Genomic DNA, 23,662 nt, shown 5'->3' with positions numbered 1-23,662 from the left:
TCAGGGGTTCTAAGATCATTTTGCTCCTATGCAAATTAGGGTGATGTAGCCCTTCTGTCTGATTGGCTGCTTTTATGCCGTTAGGGGACACTGAAATATCACATATCACGTCAAGATTCGCTTTTTAAATTCACTCTATGCAAATCAGATTGACGCAGCCGGACTCTCTGATTGGTTGATAGACATGTGTAGGTGTAGCACACACGAAGCCTCATAAAACAGCATTATGCCACTAGAGGGCAATATAACACCACAGATCAACGGTGTGACGGAACGTTTTTGACAGTATGCAAATTGAGATGACGCAGCGCTTGTCTCTGATTGGTTGCACGTCTGCGAAAGAAAGTAAGAAAAAAATATATTTGTTGCCGGTAGAGGGCGCAACAACATCACGAATCACCTGTGGGACGGTATCGCACTCGTTTTCGCTTCTATGCAAATTAGGGTGACACAGCGCTTGTTTTTTAATTGGCTGCTTACACCTGCTATAGCGTCCCATTAGTACCGAAAGGGAGGAAGTCGTTGCCTGATGGAGCAGCATTTTGCCACTAGAGGGCGATATAACACCACAGATCCATGGTGTGAAGGGACATTTTTGTGGGACAGTATCGCACTCGTTTTCGCCTCTATGCAAATTGGGGTGACACAGCGCTTGTCTTTGATTGGCTGCTTACACCTGCTATAGTCCCATTAGTACCGAAAGGGAGGAAGTCGTTGCCTGATGGAGCAGCATTTTGCCACTAGAGGGCGATATAACACCACAGATCAACGGCGTGAAGGGACATTTTTACGTGTATGCAAATTGGGATGACGTAGCGCTTGTCTCTGATTGGCTGCGACACCTGCGAGCGTCCCGTCAGTGCGGAAAGGGAGAAAGTCGCTGTCTGAAGAAAGACAGAAAAAGAAAGAACGAAAGAAAAAGAAAGAACGAAAGAAAAAAAAGAAAGAAGAAATATACATTTGTGCCGTTAGGGGGCGTTATAACATCACAACTCACACCTGTGTGAAGGTCGGTACCGCATTCGTTTTGCTTCTATGCAAATTTAGATGACGCAGCGCTTGTTTCTGATTGGCTGCTCCACCCATTGCCTGATTCGTGCCGCTGGGGGGCGCAATGACATTGCGTATCACCTGTGTGAAGGTACCGGAGGAGGAGGAGGAGGAGGGGCAGACTCGGTGTTTGCTGCCCGGCACAGAGAGACTCAGAGCGGGACTGAAGACAACAGAGCGTCCGCCATGAACCTGCTCGACCTGCCGCTGCTCGTGTTACTGTTTGGACGGTTTCCGTCCACAGGTTTTTAACAATAAAACATCATTAACAAGTAAGTTTTTAACGTCGTAAAGCAGCTGCTAGCATGTTTATGTTGAATTAGCAGCCTCGTGTTAACACTCGTGTACTCGGTAATCCCTTCGAAATATGGGCTATTACAGTGGGTTATTCAACCCGGATTTTCCTTAGTATTATTTCACATTAATCCGGTTAAAAAGAGGGGAAAGAAGGACAATCTAATCAATAAAACAATTTTTTTTTTTAAATAATGTGTAAATACACACTCATAATGCATACATTCATTGAATCATTCTATTTTCCATTTGTAATATGCAATTTATTACTTGCTAATTTTTTGTCATTTCCATTTTAATTCTAAAATAACATTATTTCCAATATCTTTTTTACTTTATTAATAGGTAAACATGTCTCTACAGTTGGAACAATGATAGTCTTGATGATGACAGGTCTAATTTTGATCATATGAATCAATATCACCCTCATGGATCTGGGAATGATTTCCTCCTAAATATCTTTATTTTTTTTTATTTTTTTTTAATTAAATATAACTGTTATTTCCAGAGTGAGCTGGCGTTGATGGCGTCCACTGGAGCAGAAGTGTCATGGACGCTGTGGACCACACAGGAGTCGTGTCATCATCAGCAGCAGGAGGGATGAGGTGGTGCACCGAGGTGAGCAAGTGGAGAGGTCCAGGTCAGAGGAGGAGAGAGGAGGAGGAGGAGGAGGAGGAGGAAGATGAGCCAGACAAAGAGGAGGAGGAGGATGAGGAGGAAAAGCTGGTGGAGGTGCAGCTTCAAGGCAAAGCTCCTTGGGGCTTCACGCTCAGAGGAGGCACCGAGCACCGGGAGCCTCTGGTCATCACCAAGGTAACAGAGTGTCATCACTGATTCAAATAAAGTGTCCTTTACACTTTTCCAGGTTTTTAGAGGGTGTTTTAAGTCACGTAAGTCACATGACACACATTTGAGATTGATTTTATTCATGAAATAACGACAGAAATGTTCAAAACAAAGGAATAGAATGGATCATTTGCATGTTTTATTTCAAAAATCCTCAGTGTCAATACACTCCCTTATTTCGACGAGCGACGCGGAGCATATAGCGTTCGCACCATGTTGTCCAAATTTTTTTTTTGAATTTTTCCTGAATTTTTACGCCGTTTTTTTGCGGGGAAATGTGAGAAATGTGTAAACGGCATTTTACGAGCTTGTCAATGCGATAACTTGACAAATAGTCGACATATTGATGTCAAACTGGCACTGTCCGTGCCTCTTACAAGTATCTTGGACAAGTTCGAAGATGGGTGACCTTGACCTACTTTTCAAGGTCACAGCTGCACTTGGAACTTGGAAAATAGCCAAAAAAACGGCACTTTTCAACCTTGTCAACGCGATAACTTGACAAATATTTATTGTATTGCTGCCAAACTGGCACTGTGGATGCCTCTTACAAGTATCTTGAACAAGTTTGAAGATGGGTGACCTTGACCTACTTTCCAAGGTCACAGCTGCACACCACATGTCCACAGTGGCCTTCATTGCCTATGCAAATTTTGCTTTAAAATTGGCATAAAAATGTGGGCGCATGGACTCAGAATTTGTAGTCGTCGACTCTCACCCCTCTAGTTTCTTCATGTAAATACCAATCACCATTCTTCATTTGTTTGTCCTGAGGAAAACACAGAAAGCGTTCAGAAACCGCCGAATTAGATGCACAATGTTGAATTTAAAACCTTTTTTCCGTGTCAACAACAAACCCTTAAACTGAGCATCACCGGCGTGTGATATATGACACGTGAGTTTGAAAAATGTCGCCTCTCACCCGTGAGCTGCAGCGATGTTATGGGTTTGTGCAGCAGGTTTATTTTGAAGGTGCAGCAGGTAAACGTGCAGCGGCAGCAGCAGCAGCAGCAGCTGCAGCCTCCAGATATCTCAGGTTACAGTCAGTGCAGGATTTAATTTTTAATCAGATTACTCAGGTTTCTGGGCAACACAGGTGCTGATGAAATTAGACCCACGTTTAAAAAGCCACTTTTTCCACAAAAAAAATGACTTGAAAAAGAGAGGAAACACACTCGTACGATCAAATACTCACAATTTATTTGATTTCCAAATAGATGCAGATCATTTATTCTCATTTTTATACCTTATATTTTATTCTATATCTGGTGTTTGAACCATAGAGCGGCACTTTTATTTTCAATTCATGAATCATACACTGACGACAGTGTATTGTTGATTTAATTAATCCCTGTTTGTGGGCACGTCTGCTTGGCTGAGATAATCCCAGCTGAGGCGCATCACTGTGCTGATTACACTTAACATGTGCCACGCTTGAGTCTGATTTTTAAAGTAATGGTAGCTAGAAATTGTTTAAAATGAGGGACGTAATCTAATCTATAATCCAAAAGGAACAGTATTGTTGTAAAAACTATTAAAACTCTGTGACTGTCGATCAGAGGACTCAATATTGTGGAATATTTGCTATGAAAATGTTCAAACATGCAGGAAAACACTAAAAACCACAATAAATATCTTTGTCATTCATTCATTCATATATTGTCACAGGTTGTCTCAACATGTCCTTCAAACCTGTTGAAGTTTTCTTATGCTGTGAATTTTCTAAATTTTCAGTGTGATATCTTATTGGTTCAATAACACTTTTTCGTGTCCGATATGAAACCGATATCACAATCCCGAGAATATTCGGCTAAAAGATCTTGTAAAAAACGGAACTGGGAAAAAAAAATCTCGGAGAAACTAACCAGAAAAAAAATAGCGTAAAAACAAAGCTGGAAGAAAAAGATCTCGTAAAAACAGACACGAAAAATAAAACTCGGAAAACCAGGCAAAAAAATCTCGGAAAAACAGACCTTCAAAAAAATCTTGTAGAAACGGACCAGGAAATAAAATCTTGTAAATACAGATCTGGAAAAACAAATCTCGTAAGAACAAACCCGAAAAAAAATATTGTAAAAAAAGACCTGGAAAAACAAAATTTTCGGAAAAACAAACCCGAAAAATATATCTCAGAAAAACAGACCTGAAAAAAAATCTCGTAGAAACACACCTGCAAAAACAAATCTCGTAAGAACAAACTCGGAAAAAAATTGTTGTAAATACAGATCTGGAAACATAAATCTCGTAAGAACAAACCCGAAAAGAAATCTTTAAAAAACAAATCTTGGAAAAACAAACCTGAAAAACTAAATTTCGGAAAAACAAACCCGAAAAATATATCTCAGAAAACCAGACAAAAAAATCTCGGAAAAACAGACCTAAAAAAATCTCTCGTAGAAACACACCTGCAAAAACAAATCTCGTAAGAACAAACTCGAAAAAAAATCTTGTAAATACAGATCTGGAAACATAAATCTCGTAACAACAAACCCCCAAAAAAATCTTTAAAAAACAGACCTGGAAAAAAAAATCTTGGAAAAACAAAACCCAAAAAAATAAATTTCAGAAAACCAGATAAAAACATTTCGGAAAAACAGACCCCCAAAAAATCTTGTAAAAACAAACCTGAAAGGAATCTCGTAAAACAGACCCGATTTTTTTCTTTTTGTAAATACAGATCAGAAAAAAAAATCTTGCAACAATGATTTGAGGTGAATGCGATAAACCTCCGTACTCATGCGCCTGTGTTTGTGTTCAGGTGGAAGACGGCAGCGCCGCGGCCTCAGTGCGTCTCCAGGCTGGAGATGAGATGGTGAGTGTGAACGCCGTCCTGCTCAGCGGCTCCCGTCAGGAAGCCATCTGCCTGGTGAAGAGATCCCACAAGACCCTGACCATGGTGGTCCGAAGGTACCACACACAGCAGACGCCCGGATTTTCGTCCTCTTAGCAGTTTGCTTCTTTTTATTTTTAGCATACAAAACAGGTAAAAGTCGGTTTAAGGTCTGAACGGGGTGCACGCAGTTGAACTTCACTTAAAGGTGAAGTAAGTAGTTTAAAGTGCCATCTAGAGGAGAGGCTAACAAAGAACTGCTCCTCTGCTCACCTCAGTTTTAGAGGTAAAAGTAGTAAAGGAATACTTGAGTTAAAAGTGCAAGTATCTGACCAGAAAATGACTTTGGTAGAAGTTGAAGTCACTTTTTATAACAGAACTTAAGTAAAAGCCTTAAAGTATACAATATTTAATGTACTATAAGTATCAAAAGTAATGTTCTGATATTAAATAATATTGTCATTACATTTTTAGAAGAAAAAGCATGAAAAAAAGTTGATGAGTTAGCATAGCACGATGCTAGCTCAGTGGTAGAGCGAGTTGTCTTTAAACAGAATGATTTGAATGTAAACCTAGCTTAAATAACGACAATATTCCCAATTTTATTCACTTTATCTTCAAAAAGTGAAGACATTTTTGCTCTTTTCGTTTTGTTTTTTTCCCTGTATTTTTAATTTAATAATTTGTGTGCTCTCATTTTTTTTTTTACGATTTCTTCCACAGAAATACTATTTATTCCACAAATGTAAGTTTTTGATTCAGCAGCTTTTTTAATTCATGTTCATTTTAGTCTATTTATACTTTTTCCAACTACTTCAGTGCCTTTTAAATTCATTTTGGTTATAAAAAAAATGGCATTTTCACACTTTCTGATGCTGTAAACGCCACTTTACAGAATATACATCAAATATATATTATCTTATCTTATATAAAATATATAAAAACACATATTTTTACTTGATTGAAGCTACAAAAAACAACACTACATGTGATTTCCCACAGCTGCTTTCATCATTTTACTGATTATTTCTCTTTCTTTGTGATTATTATTTGCGTTGCTTTTACCTCCTTGAATTGTTGAATTGTGCACGGTAACGTTCTCTGGCGTCAAACTCCAAACACCTGCGGCGTCAAACCTGCAGCTCCACGGCTGCAGATCGTCGTCTTAACGACTGCAGCTTCACTTTAAAAGCAGATGAGACGTGAGGCTCTGTTTGTCTCTGTTTGTCTCTGTTTGCATCACATTCTCCTCTGTTTAAACCTAGATTCACTGCAGTCATTTTTCCAAGTTTTACGGAAAAATATTCACATTTAAGGAGCTGAAAAATCACAGAAACTGCAAAATATTCATATTTAAGAAGCTGAAAAATGACAGAAACTACAAAATATTCACATTTAAGAAGCTGAAAAATGACAGAAACTACAAAATATTCACATTTAAGAAGCTGAAAAATCACAGAAACTACAAATATTCACATTTAAGGAGCTGAAAAATCACAGAAACTGCAAAATATTCACATTTAATGAGCTGAAAAATGACAGAAACTATAAAATATTCACATTTAAGGAGCTGAAAAATCACAGAAACTATAAAATATTCAGATTTAAGAAGCTGAAAAATCACAGAAACTGCAAAATATTCACATTTAAGGAGCTGAAAAATGACAGAAACTACAAAATATTCACATTTAAGAAAGTGAAAAATGACAGAAACTACAAATATTTACATTTAAGAAGCTGAAAAATCACAGAAACTACTAATATTCACCTGTTTAAACCTAGATTTACTGCAGTCATTTTTCCAAGTTGTTGTTGTTTATGATCAGACTTCACTGGGGTTTATTCACTGACTGACTGATTTTCTACCACATTTCCCATCAAAGTTCTCTGGAACTGTTGATTTATGTCATTTTTTTCCTCATGAAATCTCTGTAATAAGATCTTGACGGAGTCGTTTGAGCCGTAAAACGTCACGGAATGAACCGACCTGTTGATCATTGTTCCCCCAAAACTCAAAATAATGACCATCTCAAACGCTTTGTTTTGTCCACAAAGCAAAAATAATTCAGTTTTAGTCGTGTATTTGTAACATGGAGCAAAGAAAACCACATTTAAGGAACGGAAAACCTGCTTTTATTTGCCATAGAGCAGATAAGGATCCTGTGTAAGGACTGGCTCCCCCTGGTGGAGGCATGGCTTCACTACAGAGTGTTATATTTATGGCAGTGGTATAAAAAGATCATTTTGGGACATGATTTGGATATTTTTCCACCAGATATAGATCAGGTTTTTCATTTGTGATGATTTTAAAGGCCAAAACCCAAATATATTTAAATTTCACAACAAAAAAAGTGATAATTCCTCACCACGAAGAGACGAAAAATCTTATCTGTAACCTAATGTACAATTTAAATCACATTTGTGCGTAATATAAAGTTTCTGAAACACTTGAATTGATATTTCCAAGACATTACGTTTGATAAATGAATCACAACATTATTTTTAAATAATATTTGTAAATGTATGTGGAGATTCAAAAAAGCTTGATTTTTAATTATTTATTCCCAAATTAATTTTCTTAATTTAAATTGGCACAGGGAATTAAAGGGATAATCAATAGTTCACCAGGTTAATATACTCGGATTATATGCAAATTTTGATGAAGCAATCACATAGAGCTGAAACGATTACTTGATGAATCGGTTTGGAGCTTTTTTCTTGATTAAATGTTCTTAAATGTGAATATTTTCTTTGTTTCTTTGCTCCAGATAACAAATAAATCATTGTCAAGTGAATGATTTTGGGGTTTGTGGACAAAAACAACGTTTTCTGACACTTTATGGACCAAACGAAGACTCCTTTAATGAAGAATCGTTAGTTTCAGCTCTACAGTCACGTGAAAACACCGTGATATGAAACTGAAAAAGCCAAATGACTCATATAAACCTCCTGACTGCAGACTTTTCTGCAGAACCTGTGCATACAGATAACATGAGTGTTGTTTCTTCTTAAATTTATACTTATTCCACGCGTGTCTGATGTCAGAATCACACTCACACTCGTCACTCTGTGCGCGGGGAAAAATGTCAACAGAGTCTTAAAAGCCTGAATCCAATTACTCGCAGTAAAGCCAGAGGTCTGAGGCTCAGTCACTCTGCAGAAGTGAAGGGGGTCGGAGTCAACAGGAGGAGGAAAAAGAAAAAAAGTGGACTCCAGAACCTGTTTTTAAGACAAACCGCTCACTCTGATTTAGCTCAGAGAGCAAACATTCAAAAAAAACCTGCTACTCAGACGTCGCTGGACTCGAATTCGTAGTCGTTTCAGCTCTGTCGTCCTCCCCCTCTGTTTGCAGGAGGAGTGGTACGACCCGCGTTGCCTAGGTGAGTTGACACTACTTAGCGGGATAGGCCGTATCAGCAGTGGCCCATTGTTTTCACGGAGCTCTGGCCACGACAGAGTGAGCGCTCCTGTCTGCGTCGTCTGCCCTCCTCCTCTTTGGACATGTTTTGGTGTTAGAAGATAAAGAGACACAGAAAAAAAACAAAGGTATTTCCTCCTCTCTTCTACTCGTCGTTTATTGACCAAATTCAATCGTGTTGGGATTAGATCAGGACGAGCTGAGTAACTTTGAAGATAAGAGGGGTTTTTTCTCTAGATGACAGAAACATAAAAGGTTTGAGTGAGTGACCCATTTCCCAGAGGATCAGTGGTGAATAGTGACAAAAGTGCTCCAGGGGGGGAATTCTGCTTCTTCTTCTTCTTCTTATTCTGTGTTCTTTAACAACCTGTGGATTTATGTGAAGCAGAGGACAGACATGGATGACAGCATTAGTGCAGGTAAACTGTTGAGACTCACTTTAACATTTGCACACAGTAACAGAAAAAGCTGCACATTTCTTGACACTGTGACGTTTTAACAGCGTCACAACGCCGCAAAAACCCCAGTTTTTTCCTTTTTAGCACCGAATTTGAAAGGACAAAAACACGCTAACGACAGATAAAGTGCTGAAAAACTCACACAATTGGCCTGCAACGATTATTCAATTCATTAATCCAAGTTTCTTGGTTTTTCAGGCTTCTTAAATGTGAACATTTTCTGCTTTCTTTGCTCCATAAAACACAGAAATCACTCAAACTGAATCATTTTTGGTTTGCGTACAAAAGCCGTTTGTAAACGTCATCATTTCCAGACTTTTCTGACATTAATTGGACCAATCAACGGATCAACAGATTAACGGATTATGGAAATAATTGTTAGTTGCAGCCCCAAATGAAGGCTAATCTCTGATTTATCTTTGAAAGTCTTTGAATTTCTCTGTGATTGTGAGTGGAAATCCAGGCCTCACTGGGTCCATTGATCAATGATACGTTATTTTTTTAAAGTGTTTTTAAACGTGTGAAAGACGTCACTTTTCATTTCTGGGATTATTAACTGTTGGATTAAAAGTGTTTTTAATGCAGGGGGAAAAAAACGATGTGCGTTACATTTGCTCCTTTAGAAGCAAACTGTTTAAGATACATAAATATATAACATTTAACATGACATATGACAAGATATATGAGCCATTAAAATTCAGTGAGAATCAAATAGAAAGTGTGAATTCATAATTCATTCATTATTATTAAGAGTTCTCAAACGTTCTCAAATGTCCTGTTTTGAGAAAAATATTCAGTTTTAATGATTTATTTGTTATACGGAACAAAGAAACTAAAATATTATTTTTTTATTATATATAATATTAAATATTCACATTTAAGAAGCTGAAAAATCACAGAAACTACAAAATATTAACATTTAAGAAGCTGAAAAATGACAGAAACTATAAAATATTCACATTTAAGGAGCTGACAAATGACAGAAACTATAAAATATTCACATTTAAGGAGCTGAAAAATGACAGAAACTATAAAATATTCACATTTAAGAAGCTGAAAAATCACAGAAACTATAAAATATTCACATTTAAGGAGCTGAAAAATCACAGAAACTGCAAAATATTCACATTTAAGAAGCTGAAAAATGACAGAAACTACAAATATTCACATTTAAGAAGCTGAAAAATGACAGAAACTACAAAATATTCACATTTAAGGAGCTGAAAAATGACAGAAACTACAAATATTCACATTAAAAAGCAGCAGAGAACGTGTACACATGATATAGTGCATTGATTTCATGTCTGAGCCCCAGATGTTCCCGCTGTGGTCGTCTTATCTCCACGTTATTCGTAATTCCTGTGACTCTCGTCATTCCTAGTCTGTCTTTTTTTTTTAATTGTTTGTCACCAGTGCAGGCGGTGACACAGTGATAAGCCCAGCTGTGATGACACTGGCACTTTCTATTGTGTGACCCTGTGTTCAGAGCTCTGTGTGTGTGTGTGTGTGTGTGTGTGTGTGTGTGTGCGTCAGCAGCGTATGAGTTGTCTGATAGAAGGTCAGAAGTGAAGGTTTTATCACTAAATATCCGACTGGGCACCGTTTATTAGAAAGTGTAAAGATGATGAAGTAGACGAGTGCAGCTTAACGTTGTGTTGTCTCATGTTTGAACTTATACTCTTAGAAATAAGGGTTCCAAAAGGGTTCTTCTACAAGGGCTGAGGTTCTACTTGGAAACATTTGCTTCTGAAAAACCCTTTTCCAAGGGTTCTTGTTAACACTAATGGTTCCAGTAAGAACCATTTTGATCCAGAGAACCCTTTAAAAGCCCTTTCCTGAATAAAGGGTTTTAAAGGGGTTCTTGGTGGAACCTTTATAAAAAGGGTTAGGGTTAACCCTTTTCCTGAAGGGTTCCAAAAAGGCCAAAAAACCTTATATGGTTCTACTGAGCACTTTTATTGCTAAGCGTGTAGGGCTGCAATTTAAGATTATTTTACAAATAGATTAAAGGGACACTGTGTAGTATTTATGGGTTTATATAACCCAAAATCCACTTTTTTTATACATATTATGTGCTCCTGCATTGTCTAGTCGCTGTATAATATTTTTTTGTTTCATTTTCGTAGTGTTTCAAAAAGTCATGTAAAATAACACGGTCGCGGGCCGCGGTTGCATAGCCACTGTTAGCAGCGAGACGCCATGTTTCTACCGGAGCCTGTAAGGACAAACGCGAGAGAACAAATCAAGCGTCTCTTTACTCGTAGCAGGAAGTCCCGCCTCCTCTCTCTCCGATTCGTCTGCTACGGCCGCGGTAGCTCCGCCCTCTCCCTCGCCTCACGAACCTCATCTGCTGACACGGAGAAAGACGACGAGGACGACATTTGACCGGCTGAGGACACCGTAGCGCTCAGGGAAGGGGAGGGGGTGAGCAGAGGAGCAGTTTGTTGTTGTAAATTTCAGCCTCTCCTCTAGATGGCACTATAAACTACTTACTTCACCTTTAATCTGTGAATTTACTTTCTTGTCAGGAAAATCTCTGAATGATGATCCACAAACCGAAATGATTCCGTTTTAATGAAACGCTCAAAAAGATCAAATTGATGGTTCAAAATAATTTGATGAAGAATCTAGTGGTTGATTAATAACCGATTAATTACCACAGCCCTATTTTATGTTTGTTCAAAAATTAGACTTTCTGATCCATAATTAGTCTTCATTTGAAAGACGCAGGAAAAATAACACGGGTATTTTTGCCATTTCCCGTGTCCTCTGCACACAAATCATGAGATATGATATATTATGACACTGATTCACTTTTTTTCCTTGTATATGCACAATCTCATAGAAACAGACCATCATTCCAGGCCCAGAGCTGAACTACAGGAGATAACACAAAGAGCTTGTTTTGCAGAGTTTGCAAAAGGAGCAAAAAAAAGGTATTTGGTGGTGAAGGAGCTGCTCGGTATCTCCTTCCTCCTCCTCCTCCTCCTCAGTCTGACATTGGCTGGTATCTCTCAAAACAGACCAGGGCCAAATCCAAACATTCCTGTCTGCGCTGTGTTTTTACTGAAGGAAACTGAAGGAGATAAAGGGCCAGAAAAACCTTTTTGAGTCGTTTTTTTAATGTTAGATTTAGAAAGAAAACTTTCCTAAAAGTTCACCAGAAACAAACACCGTAGCCTCGTTGTCTCGTTTCAAACCCGACGAACATCGGTAACTGTCCCTTTATTTGTCCACCTGGTGACAAAGTGAGCTGCTGTAGTGTTGGTTTGGTAATGGTGGTGTTGACGCTCTCTGGCCAAACATTAGATTACAGCAAGGACGCGGCAAAGGAGGACAATAACTCCTCCCCCTCTTGTCTTAAATCCCACTCGATAATCCCCCGAGGAAATCTGTGCAGCACAAGGTGGAGTGTGTTGGTCTGTGTGTGTGAGTGTGTGTGTGAGTGTGTGTGGGCAGAGCCTGTAGCTCCTCAGTCATGGAGTTGTCAGATTCCTCAGCTCTCGTTTCCGTCACAGTGGAGGTGTCAGAGTGTGTCGTCGTCGCCGTCGTCGCGTCTTCTGTCCACAAGTGTTGAAATTGAAGTGTGTTTTTTTGTGTTCGGGTTAATCCAGAGGAGATTCACAGGGTCGGTGAGTTGATTAATTCAGAATATTTGAAACTTCTATTCATTTCTTCTAGTTTTTCCCAAGTATTTATACTCGAGATACAGAGTAATAAATAATAAATCGCAGTAAAATTGTGTACGTGCACGATCTAAAAACCCCAAACAATTCCAAAAGCTGTTGATTTACTAATGTCAAGTTTCATTTATTTAGTCTTAATGTTACTAGGGAGTCACAGGAAGTGAGAGTATTTGCATTGGAAACATTTTAAAAATCTTTAGATTCTGTCTATAAGCTCTTGTTTTTATGGAAATTGACCTTTTAGAACTTCACGGTGTTCCTGGAAAAGTATGGAATTTAATTTGAGTCATTTCCAGTAGAGCGGCAACTAACGATTATTTTCATAATCGATTATTTTGTCGATTAATCGGTGAATCGTTTGGTCTATAAAATGTCAGAAAATGTAAAAAAAAAAAAAAACTTGATCAGTGTTTGTCAAAGCTGGAAATTACGATGTTCCCGAATTTCTTATTTATTTAGTTCACAATCCAAAATGATTCAGTTTGAATGATTTCTTTGTTTATGTGGAGCAAAGAAACCAAGAAAATATACACATTTAAGAAGCTAAAAACAATCAGAAATCTTGTTTTAATCATGAAAATCCATCACTGGCTTAAACCATTTATTTGCATAATAAGCGTCTAACAGTTGTTCATTCAGATGTTTAATATTGACGGAAAAATCCTCAGAGAAATCTGGAAATTTCAGTCTGGAAAAGTATGGAATTTTGAAATGGAAAATGTGCATTTACAGTGTGTTTGCAAATATCTGCGACTCACAACTCACAAAATGTAACGCTGGACAATACATTAATGTGATAAACTCACACATTTACTACATGTCATTTAGCATTTGGGTAAAAACAAGCGCTCGGAGTAAGTAAGTGCTTCAAATCTGCCAAACTATAGGGTGCTAGTCATGAGTGCAATGTACAAGGAAGTGCAGTTGTTTCGAAAAAGAGATGTGTTTCATGTGATTCATGATGAGATCTGTGTTTCATGCCAATTTGAACACCTCAATAAATCCTCTCAATGACAGATGCACTTACACCCAACTGGGTCAGCTGTGTTTTAGTTTCATGTTTTCCCTGAGCGCCGGCCGTCTCCTCCTCGCTGGAATATCTGTGACAGAGCAGCTGTATCCCCTGACAATGGACCCTCAGCGTTTTTTTTCAGCAAAAGGCGACATTTGCATTTCCATTGTGCCGACGCTTGTTCGGGGAGGCAACTCCACCTCTCACTTTTTTTTTTGTGTCACTCCTGAACAGGGGGGAGGGAAGGTTTTTTTTGGGGGGATGTGTTTTGTGATTAAACACTGACGTCCACTTCGCTAAAAGAGAACCCCGTTCGCTGCCTGATGCTCAGCTGACTGCAAACGGTGCCTTTGTTTCGGCGTTGGCGATGGAAACGCTCGCAGAAACTTACTTGTTTGGTTGTTTATGAAGTGTAGAAACTCATTTAAGTTAAACTAACACTAAAGAGAAGTAACCTATGCTTCAAATACTTGTCCTTGATGTGGTTTTGAAGGTTTGAAAAGTGCTTGAAAATACTTAAAATGTCTTTCACAACAAATAGCTATTTGGTCTAAATGGCCTGCTTTTTAGAACAAGACGTAAAAAAATAAGTTGTAGTAGATTAACGAGTCATTGAAAGTGGCTTAAATTGACCTTAATCTTAATGTCTAAAGTTGTACACATGTTGTTAAGATATTTACATTAACCAGCAGTTGAGCAGGTGTATTTTATCATGTGAGTTGGGTTTAGGGCTAGGGTTAGGGTTAGGGTTAGGGTTCTGCAACGACGTAGCACAATTTTGGTGTGATAATGACAATAGTATGCATGTTTTTAGGTAAGTACAATACCAACATCAGTCTGATTTGGTCATTTTACATCATTGTATCAAATATTGTGGTTTTTATTTCACATTTTTTACAACCTGCGCTTCGTGATATCCGATCCCCGGGATTTTTAAACCAGTATCGGGCAGATACCGATACTGACTTGACAGTCTACGCAGACTGGGGGACGGAGGCTCTTGATAGATGGCCAACAGAGATGCCCCACTCTGAACGAGGATTCAACGGGGAGGGAAAATACCTCCCTGCATTCCTGCGCTGAAAGAATGCAGCGTCTATCACGGACGAGCGGGGTCAAACTTCCAGTCGTGGGGCAACTGAAGTCTTATTTGGCCGAGAGATTTCACTGCAGTCTGGCATTTTGAACTTTGTAACTTTGTGGGAAAAGTCCCATCTTTGGTCTTTGTAGGAACCGGCGATGTCTTTCCAACTTCTGTCTTTCTACTTCGCCTAATACAGTATATTTGCAAGGATTAACAAGATAAATTGACCTCATCAGTTGTAAGCTAAGCAGCTAAGCTGTGTACGGACCATATGGCTGTGACAGATCTGTCTCCCCGTCCTGTCGTGAAAGCTCTTCACAATTAAAGAGAGGCTCACCACAGCCTCATATGAGGGTTATTTGGCCAGATCTCATTCTGTGGATCAATGTCTGCTTTAAGGATTTCATGGAAATGTAGTCATGCTGTATAGTTTTATGGAAGGATATCTTGCCTTTTGTGCAATAAAAGTATCCTAGTTTGACACTATCCTTGCCTCAGAAAGTATAAAAATAATTTTCTGCTCATGGTTGACGCCCCTGCTTTCCCCCTCTTTTCCCCTGTACTCGCCACCCATCAGGCCAAAATGGTCGATGTTGTATCTCCACGCGATATGCCGTCAGAAACCGAAGTACACGTGGCGAGGAACTTTCTCACCAAGATTTTGCGAAGCTCTATGAGGTACCATCAGTCAGCCACGCCCTGTTGTGTTTTCTGGTAGTTTGTGATGAGCCCAAGTAAACCAAATAGTTATAAATAAAGTGTTTTTGTGTTAGTTGTTTTTTTTTTCGTATTTGTACACGTTGTGTTTTGGTTCAGTGTATGTTGTGAAATTAGGGGTTTATCATCTATTAAAAATGTGAAATATTATATTCCCTTTCAACATGCTGTCCAGGAGGAACCGCTTCAAAGGGTATGTTTACGTTTGTGTGTAAGCAAAACGTGAATATGAGAGTAAAATTACCAGTTTATAGAAGTAAGAAATAGTTTCTAAAACAAGTCCAGGTGACAATTCTACTACCTGTCATGACATTTAGGATTACCAAACTGATGCATCCTTCTTTTGGTCTTGAATAAGTATGTCACCCACTTGTTTGCAGATTGTTATTGTGGACTAACAAGCCAATCCGCTTAATTATGTGTTTTTTTTGGAAAAAACCCTATTGCAGCTTAAATGTCAAACACTCCCTTGTGAGAGTAAAACTGTTTTGTTTGCTCTGTGCCTCGCAGAAAGAATGATCCTGGCTCGCGGCCCCATTCCTGGCACTCCTCCAAGCTGACCGAAGTGGAGTCGGAGCCCGTTGGTAGAGAGTCCATCCCAGCACCAGTCTGGCAGCCAAAACATGAAGCAAGGTGAGCCTTTTGTTTGCTTTGAATTGAATTGAGCTCGAGCATGAAGTAAAAAGAGTAGCTTTGTATCAACATAACTGTGATCTTATTCACGCCAGGTCTGACGATTTGTCTACTCAAGCGGAACAAAGCATTCAGCATCAGTGCAGCTCAGTGAACAGCATGGAGAGACTGGACAGACCCTCGTACCCTTACCCACACATTCGTCTTTCCCCGACCAAACACCTGAGCGGCGCTGAGCCTCTCAGTGGACCGGGTGGCAAAAGAGAATCCGGGTTGAGCTGTTTCTCCAACACCTCCAGCCCTCCTGTTCACCATCAGAGTTCATATGCGAGGAAGGGAACCAGCACTGAGAACATTTTCTTCAAGGGCTTTCAGGGCGAAGGCCTTCAACAGGCTGGGCGGCCCAGGTACCTCCAGGCAACCTTAGGCAATGGAGGCTGGGAGGGTTCACAAGCAGAGGAGCAGCGGCCTGCTTCTCGAATTTCCATCACAGGCAGACCCAGCATCAGCCCAGTGTGGCAGGTACCAGAGAAGAAGTCCCAGTCCCCTCCTCCACCTCCTCCCCTGCGCAGTGACAGTTTTGCCGCCACAAAGGTGTTCCCTCATTCCGAGGGGCCAAGTGGTCCAGCAAAGGCTCATGGTCGATCGACAGAAAAACTGGCTGAAAATGACCAGAATAGATCTCACCAGGAGAAGACCTCAGAAGCCAGGCGTAGCTTCAACCCCTTATCCACCAAAGATTTTCTCCATCCCAACACAACGGCTGATCACAACCACAACCAGCTGCACCCAAACAAACTCTTCTCCTTGTCCAGCAATGACGTTAGACAGCCTCAGTACACCCAAAAACCTGCCCACCAGAGGCAATACAGCGACGAAAGCCCCTTCTACCTGCAGACAAGGTCAACCCCGACCACCAAGACTCAAAGTGTAGGAAGCTACTATCGTAGCCTCCAGGATCTGCCCGCAAATGTCTTTGGCCGTAAGCATGTCCGGCACTCCACAGCATCCATTACAAGTTCAGTGGCAAACCCAAACTTTGATAGCAGCGGGTACAGCAGACACTACGGTCCAGCAAGCAAGCATTCACTCCAGACTGCTGAGCTCCAAGCCTGGCAGGGCAAAATAGAGAACTGGAGGGGGGAAACGGGTAAACTCCACTGGGTAAACAGCAATGAACCAGGCTTCCCATGTTCCTTGAAGGGAAATGTCATGGCAAATTACTCCCTACCTCAGTCCCAGATGCCTTACGGTGAAAATAAGGAACGTAATGGCCATCCTATTATCAGGAACGGTCTATATTATGACCATCAAACGTCTGAACACTCTAATCGTAGCCGCAGCCCAGAGAACGCTGCCACCAGAGGTGAGGGGCCCACGAATGAGATCAAAAGACCGTTTCCAACACATCCAACGAACGATCATAAGATCAATCTTCCAAGGCAGCAAGACCCATGGGTGCCTCAAGAAGACCACAGAATATCCCCCCATAAAACACCACTTCTCCACTCTCTGACCCAGGAAAGTAGGATTCTCACTGAAAGGCAACCAGCAGCGATGTCCGCCCAGGACACTGGTGACAACTTGTCCCCCAGCAGTGGAAAAATGAACCGGCGCAGCGACCGCTACGCCACAACTCTCCGCAAAGAGATACAACAGAAACGGGCTCAACTGCAGAAGAGTCGCAGTGCCGCGACGTTGACTTGTGATGCTGATGACGATGAGGTAGAGGAGTGGAGGTCCACCGAGACCTCTGCATCTTCTGGTGTGTCGTTCTCCAACACCTACAAGGACCACCTAAAGGAGGCCCAGGCCAGGGTCCTGCAGGCCACTTCCTTCCAGAGACGTGACCTGGAGCCCTTTGGACCAGAGGTGCCAGTACTTAAAACTTCTAATGGACGGATTAGAGGACGCAAGCGTTTCCCCCTGGCAAAGAAAACGCACTCCTTTTCAGAACCCGACAAGATAGATAAAGTAGGAGTGGAGGGAGAGCCTCAAACGGGGTCTTCTGGTGGACAGAGGAAGTATTTTGAGGCCAAACCAGCATTCTCCAGACCTCTACTCAAGACAAATAAGGATACCAACTTCAACCATGACCTTGGTGAGATAAGCAAAGAGAGAGCTCCCTCCGAACAACCCGAGCAGACGAACTCTTCCACAGACCCCAACCACCTCGGCCCACATGGTCACAAGCAGAACTTGCTGGAGCAGCAGAGGCTCGGGACCTTCGCCGAGTACCAGGCCACGTGGAACAAGCAGAAGAAGTCACCCGAGGCGAGGGTTCAAGGGCGGTACCACTCTGCTGAGAATATCCTGGATGCAGATGCTGAGGAAAAGCCCGTCTGCGTCCATGAGAAATCGAGATCTTCACCTTCTGCAGACTTCCACACACAGGTGGGTTGTTTATATTTCCGAAGGATTGGAGAAGTTTCCATGTGTTTTGTTATTTAAGACATCTGAAGGTCTGAAAAGAGCCAATGTTTCCATTCTTGTTTTGAAGAGTATTCCCTCATCATGGAGAGACCCTCAAGTTCAAGAGAGCAGTCACAACACCAGGTGGGATTTTATTTTGTTATGCAGATTATAAAAGACTTACATTAGCTTGGGTAAGACTGAGAAAATAAAACTACTTCTGAAACCTTCTGTATGGGGATCCACTTTTTGAAGATTGTTGGGTTAGGGTTAGTTAGTTGTTGTGCTTTTAGTTTTCCCCACTTTATCTCCCTTGATGGCGCTAATGCTCCCGACTCCTCTGGTAAACAACGCCTACATTTACAAAAGGTGTCATTGCAATTTACTGCAGGTTTTACAGCAGGTGTAGCGCGTAGCCGTTAATCCCTAAGCTGCTGTTTTACAAAGAACACGTACTTATCTGTATCCGTTGCCTTCGCTGACTTTGTCTTAGTCAACTGGGTGAAATCAATCCAGAGTGTTTTTGTTCTTTTTATTGCGCTGTGCACAAGGGCGAAGAACGTGACATTTCACCACATGTAACAACAAACCCCGCACACTATATACGATATCCAACGCCATCGTTCTAACGTTACTGAGTGCACCTTTTCACTGGGTGGTGTTTGAACAAGATGAACCACGAAAGTCTGAGATTCCGTGAAACAAAATCCCAAATTGTTACGTGAGAAGACGTATTTTATGCACATTTGAATGGAATGAAATTAGGAAAATGTGATTCTAAAAACATAAAATGTGCTCCTTGGTCCATGTTTCCCCATAATGTGAGGTCATTTGAAGCATTCAGTTTGGATTTACAGCAGCTAAACTCTGCATCAATGCCTGCCAAACTCATTTATTCACAGTTACGCGTCCCAACAGACCTGATTTTCACAATATTGAAAGTTTTTTTTCGTCATAATCGACTTATTTACACCCACCAGAAACTAAAAAAGTCAAATCATCGTGTGTAAATATACATCATATTACATGATTGTAACATAAGTTAAGTTAAATTAGGCCCTGTCGGAGTCCCTCCACCACACACACACTCACTACGAGCGGGCGTCACACAAAACCTCTAAAGCTTTTAAATCTGTCAACAGACAAGAGCGTCCAATCATACGGCTCAAAGCTGATAGTGGAGTAAACATGGCTGTGCCTTTGCCAGGTAAACGGCTTCTCACACGTTCGGCTCATAGGTCGTTAAAAAGTAATTCCTTCATTTACGAATGGAGCTGCAGGGTAGTGATTTTACGTTGTTGGGTTGTTGTTTTTCATATATATATTTGCAAAAAAAAACATGAGTCATAGACGTGTTTTCCCCTAAACAGAGCAGTGGTTCAGCCTGTAAATTATATCTGACTCATCTTGGGGAAAAAAACCAGTAAATATGGACCAAATCCATGAGCAGTAGTGCGAAAACGGTTCAGAACAGCTTTATAAGAGAAGACTACTATTATTTGTGTGAATTAACACCAATTACATTTTGACGTTCATGTTATTTCTGCTTTATTTCTGTGTTTATGTTCAGGGCTTTTATTTATTTGTGTAAGACCGTATTTTCCTCCAGGTGCTGATGCCATTTCTCTTTACTTTATCCCGCAGTGGAAAGGCAGAGGACACACTGCGATACCAACCCGACCACAGCCCACAGCCTGCTCCGTCAGTACCAGGCCTCTCTGACCACGGGGCCAAACCTAATGCTGCAAGTCCCTCCCAAACCACACTCTCCTCAGGCCCTCCAAGCCTCAGTCCCAACACTGGCTCCCAGCCTCCACAAACCAAGGGCCTCCTGCCACCACCCAGGACCCATTTAGGCCCAGAAACCGCATCCTCCTCCCAGGAATTCCTCTCTGGCGCCCAGTCGGACCCGGCGGCACTCCAGCCTGTGTCCGGCTGCGGCTCTGACACCCAGCACCACGCTCCTGCCCAGGTCTCCTCCTCTGCTAGCCCCGCCCCGGCCGGCTCCCCTCACCTCAGCCCAACATCTGCAGGAGATGTGGAAGCAGAGCAGGAGAAGGAGCAGCCGCCGCCGCTGCCGCTTCCCTCCTCTTCATCCTCCTGGACGCCGCCCGCTCTCTTCATCCCCGCAGCTGACCGCGCACGCTCTCCCTCGCCGCAGTTTGCACCGCTGAGGCTGACGGACAAGCCGCCAACCGCGTCCGCGCAGGATGATTCATCGCTCAGGTAAGCGGCTTAAGCCCAAGTGCTGCCGGGTCTCGTTGCCCCCTTGTTACGTAAAGCTTTTTCCCTGCTGTTCTACAGTGGAAGAGGCTTTTGGATAAGAGCTCCAGGTAAACAAGTTCAAAAGTAAACATGGACGTAACACGAGAGACGAGCAAACAAACACAACAGGAGGAAATACTCGGGCGTTACTGACTTATTTGTCTTAAAGTAGTGGGTTATTCTTACTTAGCCACGAGTGCCTGAAATGTTAAAGATTTGACATGTTGTCGATTTCCTCCACTTTTCCGCCCCCGAGATGAATCAGACTGAAGGCTGTAATTTTGCTAAAGCCACACGGCTGCTGTGACCTTTGCTTTCCACTGCAGCTCTTCTCTGCGATCCATCCTTTAATTAGACTCCGTCTCGACTATGAAGCTCTGGTGTTTATTAAAAAAAATGAGTCGTATTTTCTAGTCGTAATAGTTTGAGGATCTCGGTATAATTGAAGAAAGCTGCAAAAAAATAGAACAAGACTTCTGTTTTGCCTTCAGGTCGGAGATGAAGTTGAAGCTCTCAGAAGCGATGGATGCCAACAGTCCAGTGAGGAAAGTCCCCGTGAAGATCGTCCACGCCGACAGTAGCTCAGACCGGGAAGGCCGTGCCTACCTTCCCCAGAGCAGCGAGACCTTCGGCGGCTTCGTGCCGTCGCCCTTCGTCCCCAGCCTCGGTGCCACAGATCGCCCGGCGTCGTCGCTGTTCAGCGCGTACACGCGACAGGTCGCCCAGGACCGAGCTCAGGCCGCGACGTCCACCCAGGAGTTGCCGGTCGTCGAGTCGAGCCCCGCGGGCGCTCGGCACTTGGAAGAGGACGCGAAGAGAGAGGAACTGGCCCGGGACATCATGGGCAGGGACAAGACCCTCGTGGACATCCTCGACCAGAGTGGCAGGAAGACCACCATGGACCTCATGGAGGGACTCTTCCCCCCAGAGGAGGAGATCCTGGAGGGAGCCCAGCAGAGGAGGAGGGCCTCCTCCAGCTCCAGGCCGCCGCCATCATCTCCCCGGAGCATGGACAGGTGAGGAAGAGGAACATTGGACTACACTCTTAGAAATAAAAGTTCTTCAGCTTGTCCTCATAGGAGAAGCCTTTTTGGCTACAGGTAGAACCTTTTGGAGGGTTCCACCAAGAACCCTTTTAAAACCCTTTATTCAGGAAAGGGGTTTTAAAGGGTTCTCTGGATCAAAATGGTTCTTACTGGAACCATTAGTGTTACCAAGAACCCTTGAAAAACCCTTTCTTCGGGGAAACGGTTTTTCAGAAGCAAATGGTTCCAGGTAGAACCTCAGCCCTTGTAGAAGAACCCTTTTGGAACCCTTATTTCTAAGAGTGTAGAGCTTAATCGATTATTAATCGATTATCATCAACTATTTTGATAATTGATAATCGGTTTGAAGTTTTTTCATGATTAAAACAAGATTTCTGATTGTTTTAGCTTCTTAAATGTGAATATTTTCTTCGTTTCTTTGCTCCACATAACAAATAAATCATTATTTGTGGACAAAACAAGCCATTCCAGGTTTGATAAACACCGATCAATGTTTTGTCGTGAGAAGATAATCCTTAGTTGAATTATCTTTTCAACTGTTTGTCCTGATAAAGACAATTTAGAGCTACAAAGCCCTTTTGTTTACACCACAGACACAGCCTGTTCTACCTTCTCTCAGCCTGCCCTCTGGTGGTCAAACGTGTCACTACAGTCCCAAGTCATGACTCCATGTCTGCACCTGCTGAGTTGAACCTCGTCTGTCCCGGTGTGTGTGTGTGTGTGTGTGTTTTTAGGAGGGAGGAGGACGACGTATCGGCAGCATCGTCTCTGGTCCCCAGCTCCTCCTACTACAACACCTCCGCTCCCAAAGCCGAGCTCCTCATCAAAATGAAGGACATGCAGGGGCAGCTGGAGGAGCAGGACTCTGAGGATGAGCTGGATGTTGACCTGGCGAGTAAAAAGGTCAAGAAACACCCGGCGAATACGTCCATTTTGCCTTTAAGGATAACAAAGTCACTCCTTTTTGTGTTTCTGCTTTACAGCAGGAGCTGATCACCAGCCTGGCCAAGAAGCTGGAGATCCTGCGCGAGGCCCGGCAGAGCCTGCAGGACGACGTGGAGGACAACGAGACTCTCGGGCGCGAGGTGGAGGCCACCGCGCAGCGCCTCTGTCGGCCCAACCAGCTGGACAAGTTCCGCATGTTTGTGGGCGACTTGGACAAAGTGGTGAGCCTGCTGCTGTCGCTGTCGGGGCGGCTCGCGCGGGTGGAGAACGCCCTCGACTGCCTGGAGGACGACGCCTCGCCGGAGGAGAAGGTGACGGTCACAGCAGCACTGTTTCCTCCTCAGCGTCCTGGGTTGAGTTACTCATGTCCTGTTTTGGTTTTCCCCCTCCCTCCCTCCCTCCCTCAGCGCACCCTGACGGAGAAGCGCAAGCTGCTGATGCGGCAGCACGAGGACGCCAAGGAGCTGAAGGAGAACCTGGACCGCAGAGAGCGGCTGGTGTCGGGCATCATGGAGGTCCACCTGGACGCCGAGAGCCTGGAGGACTACCGGCACTTTGTGAAGATGAAGTCGGCGCTCGTCATCGAGCAGCGCAAGCTGGAGGACAAGGTCAAGCTGGGGGAGGAGCAGCTGAAGTGCCTGTTGGACAGTCTGCCGCTGGAGCAGAGGCCACTGTTCTGATGGTCTTCACCCACCGAGGGGACGACGTCACCTGAAGGTGCAACTCTATGTCCAACTTCAACGTTTTAGCTTGTTGTTTTAATGACAACCACACAGTTATAATAAGTCCTGTGTCGCTCTGTTCCACCAAAATAGTCCCTAAGTAGCGAATATTTAAATATATATATAATTTTTTGCACATGTTGAACGAGACATGAACAGAGACACTGGTATTATTATTATTATTATTATTATTATTATTGTTATTATTGTAACGAACGGATCAATTCATGTTTAAATGGATCAT

At 42.3% G+C, this 23,662-nt stretch overlaps 1 protein-coding gene across 1 annotated transcript; it reads left to right on the top strand.

Annotated features, from left to right (window-relative positions):
• Positions 1–1,893: 1,893 nt before the first annotated feature.
• On the top strand, positions 1,894–23,376 carry shroom2b (shroom family member 2b; the record flags this gene model as incomplete). Its single annotated transcript, XM_083908715.1, has 10 exons — positions 1,894–2,157; positions 4,949–5,097; positions 15,906–16,028; positions 16,124–18,422; positions 18,529–18,584; positions 20,085–20,666; positions 21,197–21,721; positions 22,486–22,654; positions 22,735–23,007; positions 23,104–23,376. The coding sequence occupies 10 exons, from the start codon at positions 1,894–1,896 to the stop codon at positions 23,374–23,376; spliced, it is 4,713 nt and encodes a 1,570-aa protein (XP_083764841.1).
• Between the last annotated feature and the right edge of the window lie 286 nt (positions 23,377–23,662).

The sequence above is a fragment of the Microchirus variegatus genome (assembly GCF_963457635.1).
Source record: "Microchirus variegatus genome assembly, chromosome: 22".
In the NCBI taxonomy this organism is placed as follows: Eukaryota; Metazoa; Chordata; class Actinopteri; order Pleuronectiformes; family Soleidae; genus Microchirus; species Microchirus variegatus.
Note: the sequence above shows the minus strand (reverse complement) of the source record. Positions and strands in the feature narration are given on the sequence as shown.